At 42.0% G+C, this 19,880-nt stretch overlaps 1 protein-coding gene across 1 annotated transcript in view; it reads left to right on the top strand.

The window, feature by feature from the left end:
• Nucleotides 1–18,597, top strand: part of LOC140196444 (S-arrestin-like) — a 58,217-nt gene extending 39,620 nt beyond the window's left edge. The window contains exons 12-14 of the mRNA XM_072255674.1: nt 1,101–1,124; nt 4,405–4,451; nt 17,598–18,597. Of these exons, the coding sequence (XP_072111775.1) occupies nt 1,101–1,124; nt 4,405–4,451; nt 17,598–17,740 (214 nt within the window). The 3' untranslated portion in view covers nt 17,741–18,597. The remainder of the gene's footprint in view (nt 1–1,100; nt 1,125–4,404; nt 4,452–17,597) is intronic.
• The last annotated feature ends 1,283 nt before the right edge of the window (nt 18,598–19,880 follow it).

Genomic DNA, 19,880 nt, shown 5'->3' on the forward strand with positions numbered 1-19,880 from the left:
CCAAGTTCCTGCCTGATAGCTTCATATTTCCCCTTACTTCAGTTAAATGCTTTCCTGACTTGTCTGTTCCTATCCCTCTCCAATGCTATGGTAAAGGAGATAGAACTGTGATCACTATCTCCAAAATGCTCTCCCACTGAGAGCTCTGACACCTGACCAGGTTCATTTCCCAATACCAGATCAAGTACAGCCTCTCCTCTTGTAGGCTTATCTACATATTGTGTCAAGAAACCTTCTTGAACACACCTAACAAACTCCACCCCATCTAAACCCCTCGGTCTAGGGACATGCCAATCGATATTTGGGAAATTAAAATCTCCCACCATGACAACCCTGTTATTATCACACCTATCCAGAATCTTTCTCCCTATCTGCTCCTCGATGTCCCTGTTACTATTGGGTGGTCTATAGAAAAACATCCAGTAAAGTTATTGACCCCTTCCTGTACTTAACTTCCACCCACAGAGACTCCATAGACAATCACTCCATGTCTGCCACACCTCCACCTCTTTTGCCTCCCTCCCTGTCCTTTCTGAAACATCTAAAGTCTGGCACTCGAAGTAACCATTCCTGCCCCTGAGCCATCCAAGTCTCTGTAATGGCCACAACATCATAGCTCCAAGTACTGATCCATGCTGTAAGCTCATCTTTAGTGCATGAGCGTGTGTTAAACAGATGCTCCATCTTTCCTCTGTAGTGGATGCAAAATGCCTCTGATATCTTTTAAAGAACAGGTAGATTTTAATATCTTGGATACTATTTCACCTTCAAACCATATCACTGATATTGTTTTAGTGAGTCATCGTTGTTGCTGACATCTTGCTGTGTGCAAACTAGCTGAAATTAGGTGTAGTACATGCGCCTGTCTCTTCCACAGTTTAATAAATACCGTGCTCTGCTCTATCTCACATCTGCTTCAGCTATTTCTATATTCAAACAACTCCTCAGACACTCTTGGCACCTTACACCCTTCAGTGTGTCTCTGACCAGTGTACTCTCTGCATTTCTCACTTTCTGTGAAGTTATTTAAATGTAGGTGTCTGCAATGAATTGAGCTACTTATGCATAACATTAATTTTGTTGTTCATGCTTTCTTGCAGCTTGCTGGGTGACATTACCACCAGGTGAAGTAATATTACATTAAATTATCAATATCTTAATTTATAGGTTCTTACTAATTTTCAACAGTATGTAAAAAGAAATTTACTTAACACGTGGAAAGATTATTCTTCCTAAGCTAACATCTGGACTGGGCCAGTCAATATATTGGTTCAGATTTGTTTTAATAATTACTATTTTGACTTGGAATCATAGGATGGAGTGTGTCAATATGCTAATTTTGTGATTTAAGAAAATGAGGTAATATTGCGTCTCAAAGGACGCTTGGGTGGATAAGTCCCCAGGGCCTGATAGGATATTCCCAAAATTGTTAAGAGAGTCAAGAGATGAGATTCCCGGGGCCTTGACCAAGATCTTTGTGTCCTCTATTGCCAGAAGCAAGGTCAAAGAGGACTGGCAAGTAGCTAATGTTGTTCCATTATCCAAGAAAGGAAACATTGATAATTCTGGAAACGGACCAGTGTGCCTTATGTCAGTGAATGGGAGGCTGCTGGAGACAATTTTTAAGGATAGGATTTATGAGCATTTAGAAAACCATGGACTAAATTAGAGACAGCATAGCTTTGTGCAGGGTGAGTCATGTCTTACTTCCTTGATTGAGTTTTTTGGGGAGATGACAAAGATGATTAATGAAGGTAGAGCTGCCTACATGGATTTCGGCAAGGAATTTGTCAAGGTTTCTCATAGTAGACTCATCCAGAAAATTATGATCTTTGGGGTCCTTGATTACTTTTCCATTTGGATTGGCAATTGGCTTACCCATAGAAAAGAGACAGTAGTGGTTGATGACACTTATTCTGTTTGGAGGTCTTGGATGAAAATGTTGGTCGTGTTGTGAATAAATTACCCAAGGATACCCAATAATATGTAGAGAAATGGCTGATGGAGTTTAATTTGGCTAAGTGTGCAGTGGTGTACTTTGAAAGATCAAATATAAAGGGACAGTATACCTTTAACAGTGTTGATGTACAAAGAGATCTTGGATTCCAAGTGGCTACATAGCTTGAGGTTTTAAAGAAGGTGTATGGCATGCTTGCCTTTATTAGTTGAGCCACTGAGATCAAGAGCTGAAAAATTATGTTACAGCTTTAGAATACTTTAGATAGACAGTATCTGGATATTGCATTCAATTCTAGTCGGCCCATTATAGGAGGGATGTAGAGGCTTTGGAGAAGGCAGAGAAGAGTCTTTCCAGGATGTTCCCTAGATTAGAAGGTATGTGTTGGGTTGTTTTTTCTGTTGTAGCAGAGGATGAGGAAAAACCTGATAGAAGTTTAAAAGATTATGAAAGATATGGATAGCCTTTCAAGATGTCAGGCAACTCTTTTCACAAACGTCTAATGCCAGAGGGCATGCATTTAAGGTTTGGGGCAGTTTTTTACACAGTGAGTAATATTTTGCCAGGGTGGTAGTAGGGACAAGTACAACAGAAACTTTTAAGAGGCTCTTCGACACATGGATGTGCAGAGAATAGAGAGGCATGGACATTGTGTATGCAGAAGGGATTAATTAAGTTAGGAATTTAATTACTAAATTAGTCTGGTGCAACATTGTGAGTAAAAGGATCTATTTCTGTATTGTACTGTTCTATCTTCATCATTGCATAAAATTAGGCATTTTCCTGAATCAGTGATAAATCCTAAACGGGAGAATTTCCTCTCATTCCGCACGTAACAGTTGTAAAGAATGCAGGTTTACTTATAGTCATAGTCATGCTTTGTTGATCCCGGGGGAAATTGGTTTTCGTTACAGTTGCACCATAAATAATAAATAGTAACAGAACCATAAATAGTTAAATAGTAATATGTAATTTATGCCAGTAAATTATGAAATAAGTCCAGGACCAGCTTATTGGCTCAGGGTGTCTGACCCTCCAAGGGAGGAGTTGTAAAGTTTGATGGCCACAGGCAGGAATGACTTCCTATGATGCTCTGTGTTGCATCTCGGTGGAATGAGTCTCTGGCTGAATGTACTCCTGTACCCAACCAGTACATTATGTAGTGGATGGGAGACATTGTCCAAGATGGCATGCAACTTAGACAGCATCCTCTTTTCAGACACCACCATCAGAGAGTCCAGTTCCATCCCCACAACATCGCTGGCCTTACAAATGAGTCTGTTGATTCTCTTGGTGTCTGCTACCCTCAGCCTGCTGCCCCAGCACACAACAGCAGACATGATCGCACTGGCCACCACAGACTCGTAGAACAAGCACTGGCCACCACAGACTCGTAGAACACAGCAGATTATCTGATGTGTTGTGAGGTGGGGGCACGTGGCTGATGATGAACAAATAATGGAAATAATGTGTGATTTATGCTGTCAGTCATTTCTCAGTTTCAAATCATCATTAGCAGATGCCTTGTACAGAGAATGATTAAGCCACATAAGCCGCTGAATGCTTTCTTGTCTCGGAATCAAGAGGGTAGATTTTACTCAGAATTCCAATGGCACCCCATTCCACAGGCAGAGTAATTCACATCTTAGCCACTCAGGGTCATGCACTATCTGCTGGACCTGCCTAGTTTTCATTCTGTGCTCTGTCCGGACAGTGAAGATAAAGATTCCCCTCCCACCACACTGAGAATGCAAACGAGTCAGGCGCTAGGACTGCGCCACGTTCTGAGCAATCATTAAACTTGGAAATAGGCATAAAAGATCCCAAGGCATTAGCTGAAGATCAGGGGAGATCAGTTGATGTCATAGCCAATGCTTTACCTGATCTCCATCAATAAGTAGAGATAATTGCAGAAAATACAAAAGCCTGAAAGTAGCTACCACCAGGCTCAAGAACAGCTTTTATCCCACTGTTATGAGACTACTGAAGGGTTTCTTAGTACAATAAGGTGAACTCTTGATCTCACACTCTACCTCGTTATGGCTGTGCACCTTAATGTCTGCCTGCACTGCACTCTGTCTGCCACTTTATTCTGCCTTGTTCCGTTACTGCTTTGCCTTGTACTACCTCAGTGCACCATTGTAATGAAATGGTTGGTCTGGATGACCTGACAAACCAAGCTTTTCACCGTGCCTGACAATAATGAACCAATTGATTAATTTAATTTACCAATTTGATCTTGTCTTTTATCTTACTCTCCTTAGTGGGAGCTTGCTGTGCAGAAAGCAGCAGACATTCCCATCTGCAAAACTGAAAGACATCAGCACAGTGCTGTCATTTTGGTAGCTAGAGATCAAGAAATCTGATTGGATTTGATGCAAAGTGTGTCATTCATGCAACAGCAGCATTCTTGTTCTGTCTCACTCTGATTCTTTCTCTTTCTGTAGTGATGCGACTGTGGAAATACCCTTCCTGCTCATGCACCCCAATCCTGGTGGGTATGAACTATCCATAAGATCCTGTGGAATCTACTTTGGGCAGATGTGTGTGTAGTAATAGTGGTGGTGTAGAGCTGCCCGTTTGGCATTTGAAAAGACATTGCACTGGGAAAAGAGACAGCAAGGTAACACAAGAACTCCCCACCCTGATGGATACTGTGCAACGTTAGCCTAAAGTACCTGGGGCTGGATAATGGTAAAGATGTGTGGGCAGCTCTGGAAGTGAGGGAGAGGTATTCACTTGCAGCCAACTAACCCCTTTGTTTTGGCATTTTGGCAGATCAGTCTGAGGGGAGACCTCAACACTAAAAAAAACTCATTCACTCCATCATTTGAGTCTAGTCCTAGATGAAGAAAAAAAATTGAAAATCTATCCTTGGTCCTTCAGGCATTGAAACAGAAGAAGATTGAGAATTAAGTGTGAGACTTCTATGGCAATGATCTATCTGTTATTGAATGACAAGGCCTATTTTAATAGATTAATTGGAATAACATTGCAATGTCCTTAAATCACTTCATAGGAGTCAGCAGATTAAGGGCTTTCTTTGGTCACACAGCTCAGAAGCACCCTGTTCACATGACCATCAAATACCCATCTGTACTAATCCTATTTACCAACACTAACATCCATAGTATAATAATCAATAAATAGTCCAATTAAACAAAAAAACTTAAAGCAGAGCAACAAAATAAACATAACTTGAACAAAATTAATACATTGCCAAACGATGTTCTTGTGTTCTTTGGCAGCCTCAAGCATTCTACTAGTCAGTCTTGAAATAAAAGGGGAGTGGGTAGATCATAATTGTATAATGAGAGTGAGATAGAGTTTTAAACATTTTGTTATCTACTTAGCTGGAATTTCTGAGTGGCGCTGCAATCTCTCATTCCTGTTTAGGATGGTGTGCTTGCAGAATTCACTGGCCTTAATACTATTGTAAGTCCTGCCCTCCAATGCATTACTTCCACAAGTGCAGCTGTCATCAGTGTGGCAGAATGGAATCCCAGAATGATCCACCTTGATTGATGCTGGACTGTTACAATGTTAATGAAACGAGGCACTCCTTTGATGGCTTAGCATTTAAAAGTTGCTGGGGACCACGCAGGCAAGGAAGATGTGTGAGCAGCTAACTGGTCATGAACGAATTCATGCCAGCCAGAGCTGTACATTCTGATTGTTCAAAAGGAGGTCATTCAGATGTGACTGGGCAGACACAGTGGTGACATTGATCAGAGAGGTGTATGAACCACACAGATGGAGGTGTTACGGCAGGTGGTCAAGTAGCTGTTATTGATCAAGGAGATAAGTATTGGATATCAAGAGGGAAGAGAGCAAATTGGAGAGACACAGCATTCTCAGAAGGAGTTTAGGTTTTAGCTGCCACAGGTAGGGTTGTCACAGATGGATGATTAAAGCAGGCACTATTCACTGATTGGAGAAACCAGCAAAGGGAACTGAAGTTCCATGGAACCAGTTCCTGGCTTTAGTCATTATCTTCTTGAAATACTTTACAGAAAGAAGCCAAGAGAAAAGTCAGCGAAGGGTTTTATCTGTGGGTATCATGTCTTCGGTTTTCATCTGCAAAGCAGGTAGTAAATACACATTCACCTAGAGCTAACTACAGATTTAACTGTCCACGAGTAGCAACCCTACATTTCCCAGTTAAAGCCAATTGGAAATTCCTTCCTAGAGCATTATTAAAGATGCTTCATAATATTTACCTCGTTAATCAACTGACAACTATATTGTTTACCTGCTCTGAATTTTCCTGTTTGCTGATACCAGCTTTCTTACACATTCACCGAAAGCCGCTCACCAGTGCTAGCTATAGGTTGGCCAGTTTAAGGAGCACTGTAGCCCTTCCATTGGCTGAAGTTTGGCACTAAGGCGCCGGCTGATGACATCACAGCACTGGAAGAATATAAATCTAGCACGTTGAAATCACTTGGTTTCTTGCTTCAGGGGCTGACTGGAGGTCATGACCATTGCCAAGGGAACAGAGAAAAGTGTGCTGCTGTGAGAGAGCATCTGAGCACAGGCTTTAGATAAGCATTTGCATCTGGGCGTAACTGGAAGAGTTTACTTGAATGTTTAGTGTCTGTCTTGTCTTGTAAATAGTTAACCTATCTACCAGTTGTGAGTGTCTCCTCTTCTCTCTCACTGTTACCACAAATCTGATTTCACACACATCTGCTAAAATGATTCCTGCAATGAAATAAGTCATTTTGTTTCTATAAAGATTTACACCTGAATATCCAACTTGCACAGTTGGTTTGAAAGTCTTTGTTTCTGTATGTGAAGTACATTTGTCTTTTTTCTGCCTTGTCCTTATCTGGATGAGTTTGTTATACCTACGTCTGTCTGTCTTTCCATTTGTCTCTGCCTATATGCTCTGAATACTGAATGTGTGCATTAAGCTAATATATAACTAATTCTATTTTTCTCCAATTTTTGTCTCTTTGCCTCTCTCACCATGGAACATCTGACAGAAAATAACAAGTAAGAATAAATAAAAACACACTACAGAATGGAATGTTGTTTTGCCTGACAAGGAATAAGATTTAAAAAAAATTAAACATTTTATTTCAGATGGTTTTAATTATCATTTTATGATAATTGTGCGGGCACATGGCCAGGTGGTTAAGGCATTGGACTAGCTGCCTGAAGGTCGTGAGTTCGAGCCCCAGCCAAGGGAACGTGTTGTATCCTTGAGCAAGGCACTTAACCACACATTGCCCTGCCACGACACAGCTGCCAAGCTGTATCGGCCCTAGTGCCCTTCCCTTGGACAACATTGGTGTCGTGGAGAGGGGAGACTTGCAGCATGGGCAACTGCTGGTCTTCCATACAAACTTGCCCAGGCCTGCGCCCTGGAGAGTGAAGACTTTCCAGGTGCAGATCCATGGTCTCGCAAGGCTAATGGACGCCTTTATTTATTTATTATGATAATTAGACCACACAGTACCTGTGATCTACATTCACCTTTTATTTCATAGGATTTAATCTTTATTGAATCCTATTTATCTTTTATTATTGGCCTTGCAGTGACATTTACTTTTCAAAGGTTGGATGTCGGTTTCATTGTTTGGGAATTTATTGACTCTTGAATTAAGGTTAAGTCTTTATTGAATTATTCAGCAGGTTTTTATTGACTGGGATTTAGCCACAAATGGAAATTAATTTTTATCTGATAATATTCGGCTATGCATTTGGATTTTAATTAGTTGCTTAAAATAGATTCACACTTCTATTATTCATTTGATGGGATAAAAAGGAGCAGTGCATTTGATGTAGTCTGCCCGGGTCATAACAAGGTTTTGAATTGGCCTCATCTGGCAGACAATAAAATAAAAAGTAAAAGCCCAAGAATCCTGGGAAGAGCAACAAATTACATTTAGAATTCTCTCAATGTGCAGGAAGTAACAAAATGTCTGATGGGTGTTTTTGTGACTGAAAGATTGTTACAGTTGTCATTCCACGGGATTTGATGCTCAGCACCTTGCTTTCTGTAAAGCATATTAATAATTTAAATCTTGATATGGGAGAGAGAATGGTAAGGAAGTCTGAAGATGATACAAAAATTGGCTGTGTGGTTGAATATTAACAGAGTCTTCCCCAGCCAGAAGCCCTGAATGAACCATGAGATCCGCAGTCTGCTGGGGGACAGATCAGTGGTGGTCAGGTCTGGTGACCAAGTAAAAATACAAGACATCCAGGTACAATCTCCGGAGGGCCATCTCACATATGATGTGGCGATTCTGGACCAGACTTGGATCACTGCAGAATGTTCAGCAGCTGTGGCAGGCTTGAATGCTATCATCTCCTACAAAGTGAAACCGAGCAACTTCGCTGACAAAAGGGTTACACTCCCATATCAGCTCAATGCCTTTAATGTTGGCTTTGACCATCTAAACATGGAGGAACCTTCACAAGTTCCCACAGCTCCCGATGACCCTGTGGTTTGAGTCTCTGGGGCTGACGTGAGAGCATCTTCCAGGAGGGTGAGCCCACAGAAAGCATCTAGCAGTCTGAGGTACTCCCCACTGCTTCAAGCAGGCTTTGATTATACCGGTGCCTAAGCAGAATGCAGAAGCCTGCATTGTCCGGTAGCACTTACATCCACTGTGTTGAAGTGCTTTGAGAGGTTGGTGATGAAACATATCAACCTCTCTGAAGTGGCTTTTGAAGTGGCTGGAATCCACTCCAGTTTGCCTACCGCCACATCAGGTCGACAGCAGAAGCCTTTTCACTGGTGCTACACTCAACCCTGGAACATCTGGACGATGAAGATGTATACATCAGGATGCTCTTTATTGGCTACAGATCAACATTCAAAACTAATCAATAAGCTTCAAGACCTTGGCCTCTTTGTGCAATTGGATCCTCGATTTTCTCACTTGCAGACACCAGTCAGTTCGGATTGGCAACAACTTCTCTACAATCTCCATCAGCACAGGTGCACCACGGGGCTGTGTGGTCAGCCCCCTGCTCTAATCACTTTACACTTATGACTGTGTGGCTAAGCACAGCTCCAGTGCCATTTTTAAGTTTGCCAATGACACCACTGTCATAGGCCAAATCGAAGGTGATGACAAATCAGCATATAGGAGGGAGAGTGAAAATCTGGCTGAGTGATGCCATAACAACAACATCTTACTCAACGTCAGCAAGACCAGGGAGCTGATTATTGATGTCACGAGAAAGAAACTGAAGGTCCATGAGCCAGTCCTCAGTGGGAGATGTGGAGAGAGTCACCAACTTTAAATTCCTTCGTGTTATTATTTCAGAGGACCTGTGCTGGGTCCTGCACTTAAGCTCCATTACGAAGAAAGCACAGCAATGCCTCTACTTTCTTCAAAGTTTGAGAAGAGTCAGCATGTGATCTAAAACTTTGACAAACTCCTACAGATGAGTAGTGGAAAGTATATTAACTGGCTGCATCACGGCCTTGAATGGAAATACCAATGCCTATGTAAAGAAAAGCCTACAAAGAGTAGTGGATACAGCCCAGACCGAGACGGGTAAAGCACTCCCCATCGTTGAGCACATTTACATAGAGCACTATTGCAGAAAAGCAGCATCCATTATCAAAGGCCCCCACCATCCAGGATATGCTCGCTTCTTGCTGCTGCCTTCATGAAAGATATACAGGTGCCTCAGAACCCACAACACCGGGTTCAGGCACAAACAAGAGAAAATCTGTAGATGCTGGAAATTCGAGCAACACACACAATATGCTGGAGAGACTCAGCAGGCCAGGCAGTATCTATGGAGAATAGTACAGTTGACGTACTCTTGCCAAAGGGTCTCACCCTGAAACATTGACCGTACTCTTTTACATAGATGCTGTCTGGCCTGCTGAGTTCCTCCAGCATTTTGTGTGTGCCAACAGGTTCAGGAATAGTTATTACCTCTCAACCATCAGGCTCTTGAAGTGGAGGGGATAACTTCACTCACCCCATCACTGAACTGCTCCCACAACCATTGGACTCACTTTGAAGTACTCTTCATCTCATGTTATCAATATTTTTCTCTTTCTCTTTGTCTCTGCCGTTCCACAGCTTGTTGTCTTTTGCACATTTTTTGTTTGTCCTGTTGGGGGCAGTATTTTGTTGCTTCTGTCATGTTTCTTGTACTGTATTTGCTATGAATGTGCACAAGATAATGAATATCAGGGTTGTATGTATATGGTGACATATACAGCATGTACTTTGATAACAGATTTACTTTGAACTCTGAAGTTTGAACTTTGATATTGGAGGAAGAAAACACTAGCCAGCAAGAAAACAAGAGAAAATCTGCAGATGCTGGAAATCCAAGCAACACACACAAAATGCTGAATTTTAATTCCACTTCCCCTTCCCATTCCAAAATGTCAATATATGGTCTCCTCCACTTCCTATTCCCATTCCGATATGTCAATGTATGGCCTCCACTACTGTTGCGATGAAGCCACAATCAAGTTGGAGGAACAACACCTTATATTCTGTCTGGGTAGCCTCCAACCTGATGGCATGAATATTGATTTCTCAAATTTATGGTAATGGCCCCCCTTCACCATTCCCCATCTCCTTTTCCCTCTCTCATCTTACCTCCTTGCCTGCCCATTGCATCCCTCTGGTGTTCCTCTCCCTCCTCCCTTTTCTTTCTCCCATGGCCTTCTGTCCTCTCCTATTAGAAACATAGAAACATAGAAAATAGGTGCAGGAGTAGGCCATTCGGCCCTTTGAGCCTGCACCGCCATTTATTATGATCATGGCTGATCATCCAACTCAGAACACCGCCCCAGCCTTCCCTCCATACCCCCTGACCCCCGTAGCCACAAGGGCCATATCTAACTCCCTCTTAAATATAGCCAATGAACTGGCCTCAACTGTTTCCTGTAGCGAAGAATTCCACAGATTCACCACTTTCTGTGTGAAGAAGTTTTTCCTAATCTCGGTCCTAAAAGGCTTCCCCTCTATCCTCAAACTGTGACCCCTCGTTCTGGACTTCCCCAACATTGGGAACAATCTTCCTGCATCTAGCCTGTCCAATCCCTTTAGGATCTGATACGTTTCAATCAGATCCCCCCTCAATCTTCTAAATTCCAACGAGTACAAGCTCAGTTCATCCATTCTTTCTTCATATGAAAGTCCTGCCATCCCAGGAATCAATCTGGTGAACCTTCTCTGTACTCCCTCTATGGCAAGGATGTCTTTTCTCAGATTAGGGGACCAAAACTGCACACAATACTCCAGGTGCGGTCTCACCAAGGCCTTGTACAACTGCAGTAGTACCTCCCTGCTCCTGTACTCAAATCCTCTTGCTATAAATGCCAGCATACCATTCGCCTTTTTCACCGCCTGCTGTACCTGCATGCCCACTTTCAATGACTGGTGTATAATGACACCCAGGTCACGTTGCACCTCCCCTTTTCCTAATCGGCTACCATTCAGATAATAATCTGTTTTCCTATTTTTGCCACCAAAGTGGATAACTTCACATTTATCCACATTAAATTGCATCTGCCATGAATTTGCCCACTCACCCAACCTATCCAAGTCACCCTGCATCCTCTTAGCATCCTCCTCACAGCTAACACTGCCACCCAGCTTCGTGTCATCCGCAAACTTGGAGATGCTGCATTTAATTCCCTCATCCAAGTCATTAATATATATTGTAAACAACTGGAGTCCCAGCACTGAGCCTTGCGGTACCTCACTAGACACCGCCTGCCATTCTGAAAAGGTCCCGTTTATTCCCACTCTTTGCTTCCTGTCTGCTAACCAACTCTCCACCCACACCAATACCTTACCCCCAATACCGTGTGCTTTAAGTTTGCACACTAATCTCCTGTGTGGGACCTTGTCAAAAGCCTTCTGAAAATCCCCAAATATACCACATTCACTGGTTCTCCCCTATCCACTCTACTAGTTACATCCTCAAAAAATTCTATGAGATTCGTCAGACATGATTTTCCTTTCACAAATCCATGCTGACTTTGTCCGATCATTTCACCACTTTCCAAATGTGCTGTTATCACATCCTTGATAACTGACTCCAGCAGTTTCCCCACCACCGATGTTAGGCTAACCGGTCTATAATTCCCCGGTTTCTCTCTCCCTCCTTTTTTAAAAAGGGGAGTTACATTAGCCACCCTCCAATCCTCAGGAACTAGTCCAGAATCTAACGAGTTTTGAAAAATTATCACAAATGCATCCACTATTTCTTGGGCTACTTCCTTAAGCACCCTGGGATGCAGACCATCTGGCCCTGGGGATTTATCTGCCTTCAATCCCTTTCTCCAGCCCTGTATGTCTTTCATCAATCAACTTCCTGGCTCTTTACTTCAGCCCTCCAGCTCCCAATTTCACCTGGTGTTTCTCCCTCCCCTCCCTCCCTCCACTTTTCATATCAACTCCTCATCTTTTTTTTTCTCCAGTCCTGCTGAAGGGTCTCAGCCTGAAACATCAACTGTAGTCTTTTCCATAGACAGGAAGAAAATATAGGCAGTCAGGTTGGGGAAGTGGGGAGTTATGCATTTAGGGAGGTGCAAAAAGGCAAGAGAATATACAATAATCAGCAGAATTTTGAATAATGTGGAATGTTGTGACTGTGACTAAACCACCAGAGACAGGTAGTTGTAAGAAGTCTTTCTTCAATGCAAGAAGATCCACGGAAGCTATTTCTCCCCTCTGACACTCCCAACAGTCCAATGATGGTTTACACATTTTATACAGATAGGCAACAGAAGATTCAATGCCTGTAATTACCTATTTGAACATTTTTAATGTAGACAGATAACTTTGCAGAATTACTGATTTACAACAGGAGCAAATCCTCTCTGACCTGACAGAATCTCTGGATCTTCAGACACGGTGGCTGGTCCAATAGGTTCCGTGCACAGAGTTCGGTAACAGAGTTGAGAAATCAGTCCCTAAGTATACAAACAACTAGAATATTAAATGACAAAACAGACCTGCCCTGAACTATGTGTTACGAGGCAAGGATATGCCTTTAATGTTGTGTTAACAGGGAATGATAACTTAATATCTTCCCTAGTCTTATAACGCTTTCAGTTAGAAATGATTAGCAGGAGTATTTAATTATTACCTTCAGTAGTTACAATGGTAGAGAATCAGAATACCTTACACCCAATGGTTGGCTTTAAGATACCAGTGTACCTTACATGGTGAACAGTTTTTTGTTTGAAAACTGGTTCTAGCTGCTCCCCACTATTTCATAACTTCTGAAGATGTCCCAAAAAAGCCCTAGAATGGAGGAGCAGTGGGACCTTTAAAAATATGTTACAGATAGCAGGAGAAGACATTAAGGTGTTTGAGGTACTGTATGTAGGATGCTACCGTTACTAGCCAAGGCACAGGATACAAGGACAAAGATGTTACACTGCAACTGCTTACAGCACTAGTTAGGCTACAGCTTGAGTACGCATTACATTTTAGTCACCACTTTAGACTTACAAGATTGAGGAGCAGAATTAGGCCATTTGGCCCATTGAGTTTGTTCTGCCATTTCATCATGGCTGATCCATTTTCCTCTCACCCCCAATCTCCAACCTTTACGCATAACCCTTCATGCCCTGATTAATCAAGAACCAATCAACCCCTGCCTTAAATATACCCAATGACCTGGCCTCCACAGCTGCCTGTGGGGCAATGAATTCTGCAGATTCACCACTCTCTGGTTAATGAAATTCCTCCTCATCGCTGTTCTTGAAGGACATCCCTCTTTTCTGAGGCTGTGTCCTCTGGTCTCAGACTTTCCCCACCATAGGAAGCATCCTCTCCACATCCACTCTACTGAGGCCTTTCAACATTTGATAGGTGCCAATGAGATTCCCCCTCATTCTTCTTAATTCCAGTGAGTACAGGTCCAGAGCCATCAATTAGTCCACCTCTAGTAACCCTTTCATTTCCGCAATCATTTTCATGAACCTCCTCCGAACCTTTCCAATGTCAGCGTGTCAGCTCATCCTTTCCTGAATAAGGGGCCCAACACTGCTCACAATACTCCAAGTGAGGCCGTACCAATGCCTTATAAAGCATCAATATTACATCCTTGCTTTTATTTTCTAGTCCTCTTGAAATTAATGCTATCATTGCATTTGCCTTCCTCACCACAGACTGAACCTGAAAATTCACCTTTAGTGAACCCTGCTCGAGGACTCCCAAGTCCCTTGCCACCCCGGATTTTTGAATTTTCTCTCCATTTGGAAAATAGTCTATGCTTTCATTTCTTCTACATAGTGTATGATTATACACTTCCTGACACTATATTCCATCTGCCACTTCTTTGTCCATTCTCCTAATCTGTCCAAGTCAATCTGCAATCTCCCTGCTTCCTCAGCACTACCTACCCCTCCACCTGTCTTCATATCATCTGCAACCTTGGCCATAAAATCATCAATTCTTTCATCCAAATCATTGGCATATAACTTAAAATGAAGCCGTCCCAACACAGATCCCTATGGGCCACCACTAGTCACTGGCAACCAACCAGAAAAGGCTCCCTTATTCCCACTCTTTGCCTTCTGCCAATCAGCTAATGTTCTATCCATGCTAGTGTCTTTCCTGTAAGAAGCCTCATGTGTGGCACCTTCTCAAAGGACTTCTGAAAATCCAGGTACACAACATCCACTTGTTCTCTTTTGTCTATCCTGCTTGTTATTTCTTAAAAGAATTCCAACAGGTTTGTCAAGTAAGATTTTTCCTTAAGTAAATCATGCTGAATACAGCCTACTTAGTCATGTGGCTCCAGATACCCTGAATCCACATCTTTAACAATTGGCTCCAACATCTTCCCAGACTAATTGGCCTATGATTTCCTTTCTTCTTCCTCTCTCCCTTCCAATTTACCAATCTTCCAGAATCCACTGATACTTGAAAGTTCATTGCTAATGTCTCTGTAATCTCTTCAGCCAACTCTGTCAGAACTCTGGGGTGTAGGCCGACTAGCCCAGTGATTTATCTACCTTCAGACCTTTGTTCCTCAAGTACCTTCTCTGTAGTAATGTAAATTCCACTCACTTCTGCCCCCTGACACTCTTGAACTTTAAGCATACTGCTAGAGTGTTTCCCAGTGAATACTAATGTAAAATACTTATTCAGTTCATCCGCCATCCCCCATTACTTCCCCTCCAGTATCATTTTCCAGTGTCTGATATCTATTATGCCTCTCTTTTACTCTTTATATATTTGAAAGAACTATTGATAATCACTTTAATATTATTGGTTATCTTAGCTTCATATTCCACCTTTTCCCTCTTTATGACTTTTTTTAGTTGTCTTCAGTTGGTTTTCTAAAGGCTTCCCAATCCTCTAACTTCCCACTAATTTTTGCTCTATTATATACTCTCTCTTTGGCTTTTATGTTGGCTTTGACTTCTCTTGTCAGCCTCAGTTTCATCATCCTGCCTTTTGAATACTACTTCTCTGGGATTATTGCTGCCAGAAATTCTAGCCATTGCAGTTCTGCCGTCATCCCAATGAATTGTGGCTAGTTCCTCACTCATGCCTCTATAATTCCCTTTAATACTGTAATACTGGTACATCTGACTTCAGTTTCTCCCTCTCCTACTTCAGGGTGCATTCTATCATATTATGATCACTGTCTCCAAAGTGTTGCTTTACTTTAAGCTCCTTCATCAAATCCAGTTTGTCACACAATACCCAGTCCAGAATAGCTGATTCCCTATTGGGCTCAACCATAAACTGCTCTAAAAAGCCATCTTGTAGGCATTTTACAACTTCCCTCTCTTTGGATCCAGCACCAACCTGATTTTCCCTATCTACCTGCATGTTGAAATCCCCCATTTGACATTACCCTTTTGACATGAATTTTCTACCTCCTGTTGTAACTTGCAGCCCACATCTTTGCTACTGTTCGAAAGCCTGTATGTAACTCCCATCAGTGTATTTTTACCCTTGCAGTTTCTTAGCTCTACCCACAAGGATTCTACACCCTCCAATCCAATGTCACCTCTTTCTATGGATTTGATTTTATTTTTTACCAACAGAGCCAAACCACCCCACCTTCCTACCTGCCTGTCCTTTCGATACAAAGTGTATCCTCGGGTGTTAAACCCCCAACTATAATCTTCTTTCAGCCACGGCTCAGTGATGCCCACAGCGTCATACCCGTTAATCTCTAGCATGTTCATCTACCTTATTCTGTATACAGCGTGCATTCTAATATAGTCCTGTATTCACCCTTTTCAATTTTGACTTCCTCTTACATTGCAACTGTAATTGCAATTTGACTGCCTCTTACAGTCATCCTGTTGACTGCAATTCTGCCCTATCGTCAGCCTGTCCCGGCAAGCATTTTCACTACGCATTGCCTCTGTATGTAAACCAGCAGCCCCATTCTCAGCCCGACCACTCCATTTCTCATCCCTCCACCAGATGAGTTTAAACCCTCCTCACAGTTCTAGCAAGCCTGCCCACAAGGATATTGTTCCCCTCTGGTGCAGGTGTAACCCATCCCTTTTGTACATGTCATATCATCCCTAGAACAGATCCTAATGATCTAGTCATCTGAACCCCTCCTCCCTGCACCAGTTCCTCAGCCACACATTTATCTACCAAATGCTCCATTTTTTACCCTCACTGGTGCGTGGCACAGGCTGCAATCCAGAGATTGCTACCCTGGCGGTTCGGCTTTTCAGCTTTCTACCTCACTTCCTCAAATCTCTCTTCAGGATCCCCTGGCCTTTCCCATGTCATTGGCGCCAATGTGTACCAAGACTTCTGGCTGCTCACCCTTGCCCTTTAGAGTGCTGTGAATCTGATCTGAGACATCCCTGACCCTGGCATCTGGGAGGCAACATACCATCTAGGTGTCTTCATCCCGACAATAGAATATCATCTCTATTCCTCTAACTATGGAATCTCCTATCACTACTGCAGTCCTCTTCACCTCTCCTCTCTTCTCTCCTGAGCCGCAGCACCAAACTCACTGTGGCTCCCCACCCCCAGCAGGTCATTCCCCTCAACAGTATCCAAAACGTATTATTGAGAGCGATGGTTACAGGGGAGAGGAGATTATATTGGAAAGGAGAGTTATAAAAATGTTTCCCGGTCAGGGAAATAGATTTCTTTGAAGCAGAGGAGTCAGAAAGAGAGAGTTAATTAAGGGTTTTATGCACAGGAAATAACAAGGATCTATTTCCATTAGTTGAATGTTCAAAGCCTAGGGGGCATAGACAATTAATAGTAATTGGCAGAAAGATCAGAGGGGAGAGGAGAAAAGAGTGATAGGCTTCTTGAATTCATTGCCTAAGAGAATCTCATCTCACTTTAAATAGATTTTGGACATTAAATTGAAAAACCAAGATCCAGGACTGGAGGGTGGGATTAGAATGATTCAGCAGGTACAGCCACAGGGAACCTGACAACCGTCTCCTGTGACATTCTGCTTTATACTTTTATAGTTAGGATTTTCATGCTTTTGGTATTGGATAGTAATTGCATGTTCCATTCACTCTATTTGGGTGTTGGTTTACCCTCGGCATGATTTACTCAGTATGGATTAGAATTCATTGGATAGTTGGGGTCAGCTGTCTGTGTCTGTCTTGTTCTGTCGTTATGTGGAAGTAGGTTGTGAACATGGCTTTAAACTCTGCTGCCTTTATCCTCAGAAATCCAGAAGATGATGACTTTGCCATTGAGGAAGCTAGTGGACTGTCACCTCAGGAAACAGCGGATGCGGAAGATGATGACTGACATCAATCGCAGTCTGGCGAGCCAAGAAGACTTTAGTAGCTCAGTGAAATGTGACTGAGAATTGTTTATCTATTTAGTGAGTAGAATTCCAATTTCTTCTTCAGACTCTGGAAGAATTCAGAAAAGTTCAGAATATGGGGCAGGCAGATCAAGGGAGTATTTTATCAAGTGAAAGCCAATTGGCTTTGGACTGGTTTCATTATTGGAGATGTTAGATTGTGAGGGGAAAAAAAAAATTATGAGAGGGCTGTGTATGCAACCATGAATAAAATCTTTTGAGAAAGGGTCATTGACTTAGATTGAGGATGATAATTATTTACTGTTAGTTCATGATATTCGACTGTGAAGTATCATTTAATAAATTAGCATATGTTGCACTTGGATCAAAACACTTTCAGAAAGAAGGACAGGAAGTGTACATGTTGAAGAGTGTACATGTTGAAGGTCATGAAACCTGCCAATTTGACAGTAAACTATGGGGGAAAGCACTCTCACAAATTAATGGAGCGTATATTGTAAAAATAAGAGGTGTGCTTGCGAAAATCAAGTTAGTGCAAAGCTTCAGAGAATTAGTTGCAAACCATTCACTCATTTTACAGTATTATTTGAGTTTATAGTATAATTTGCTTCATAAAGAAACCTAAAGTCATGTGGTATATTCTGATCTGTAACTCAAACTAAAAGACATAGATGAATAGATATAAGCCATGTATGCTCATTAATTACGTACATTCCTTCCTCCAGCTAGTTCTGAGGTATTGACTGTATATTAGATCAACTACCAGAACCCTGTCAAATTCTAACCTGCCCTGCCCCTTGAATAAAATATTACAGTGAAAGATTGAGTTCCTCTTCAGGAGGCCTGATTAATACTTCTCCATCTAATCCTTGGCTATCTCACCCGTTACTGTGAACTACACACTTTTATCATTCTGATTTGTGAGTGAGATGAATAATTTGGTAGAATTGTTTTTTATATATATATATATATATATATGTGACAATTTAGTTTAAATTAAAATGCATTCAAAACCCTTGTCTATTCTTTTGAGTCCATTTGAAAAATTGCAACTGTTTATACACTGTATATGTTCTGAATGATGCAAATGATACACTCAGTGGCCATTTTATTACATATAATTCAGCACCTACACATTCATGCAAATATCTAATCAGCTAATCGTATGGCAGCAACTCAATGCATAAAGGTTGTGGTCAGTTGTTGTTCAGGCCAAACATTACAATGGAGAGGAAGTTTGACTAGAATGATCATTGCAGCAACTCAATGCATAAAAGCAAGCAGATGTGGACAAGAGGTTCAGTTGTTGTCAGACCAAACATCAGACTGGGGAAGGAATTGATCATAGAGTGATTGTTGGTGCTGGTCGGAGTGGTCTGTGTATCTCAAAAACTACTGCTCTCCTAGGATTTTCACACACGTTAGTCTCTAGAGTTTACAGAGAATGGTTCAGAAAACAAACAAAAAGTCCAGTGAGTGGCTGTTCTATGGGTGAAAATACCTTGTTATTGAGGAAGATCAAAGGAGAATAGCCAGACTGGTTCGAGCCAAGAGGAGAGTGACAATAACACAAATAACCATGCGTTACAACAGTGCAGTGCGAGACAGCATCTATGAACACACAACACATTGAACCTTCAAGTGGATGGGTTACAGCAGCTGAAGACCACACTAGGGTCCACTCCTGTATTCCACTGAGTGTATTAAATTACCACCAAGCAAGGAAGAGTGTTATTGCACCAACTCTTACAAAAGGAACACCACTTAAGATTAATTTGTCATCTACTAGGATACAATGAAATTCCTAGTTTACATTAAGCTCTCAGAATAATTATGTCACTTAGAGAGATACCAGGAATGGCACAGTATCAGATTTTTCTTAGCAAGCCCCTTGGGATTGAGAATAATTTCCTTCCACATCTTTTCCACAGATGGGGCAGGCAGTGACTGAGAGGGTAAGTGGCTGGGTTAGTTAGTGATAACTGCATACCTTCTGCCACCTATGCGGGGCTTTTGTGTGCTCCTGGTGCATGCGCTTGAAATTCTCAAGTTTTCCAATGTTCTTTCTCCACTTTGACTGGTCATGGGCCAGAGATTCCCAGGAGTTGGTGGGGCTGCTTGCATTTTTGCAGGAATATCATGAACATACTTTTGATTGTTTTGTTTGGTCCAGCTTGTA

This window comes from Mobula birostris, chromosome 4, assembly GCF_030028105.1.
Source record: "Mobula birostris isolate sMobBir1 chromosome 4, sMobBir1.hap1, whole genome shotgun sequence".
Lineage (NCBI taxonomy): Eukaryota > Metazoa > Chordata > Chondrichthyes > Myliobatiformes > Myliobatidae > Mobula > Mobula birostris.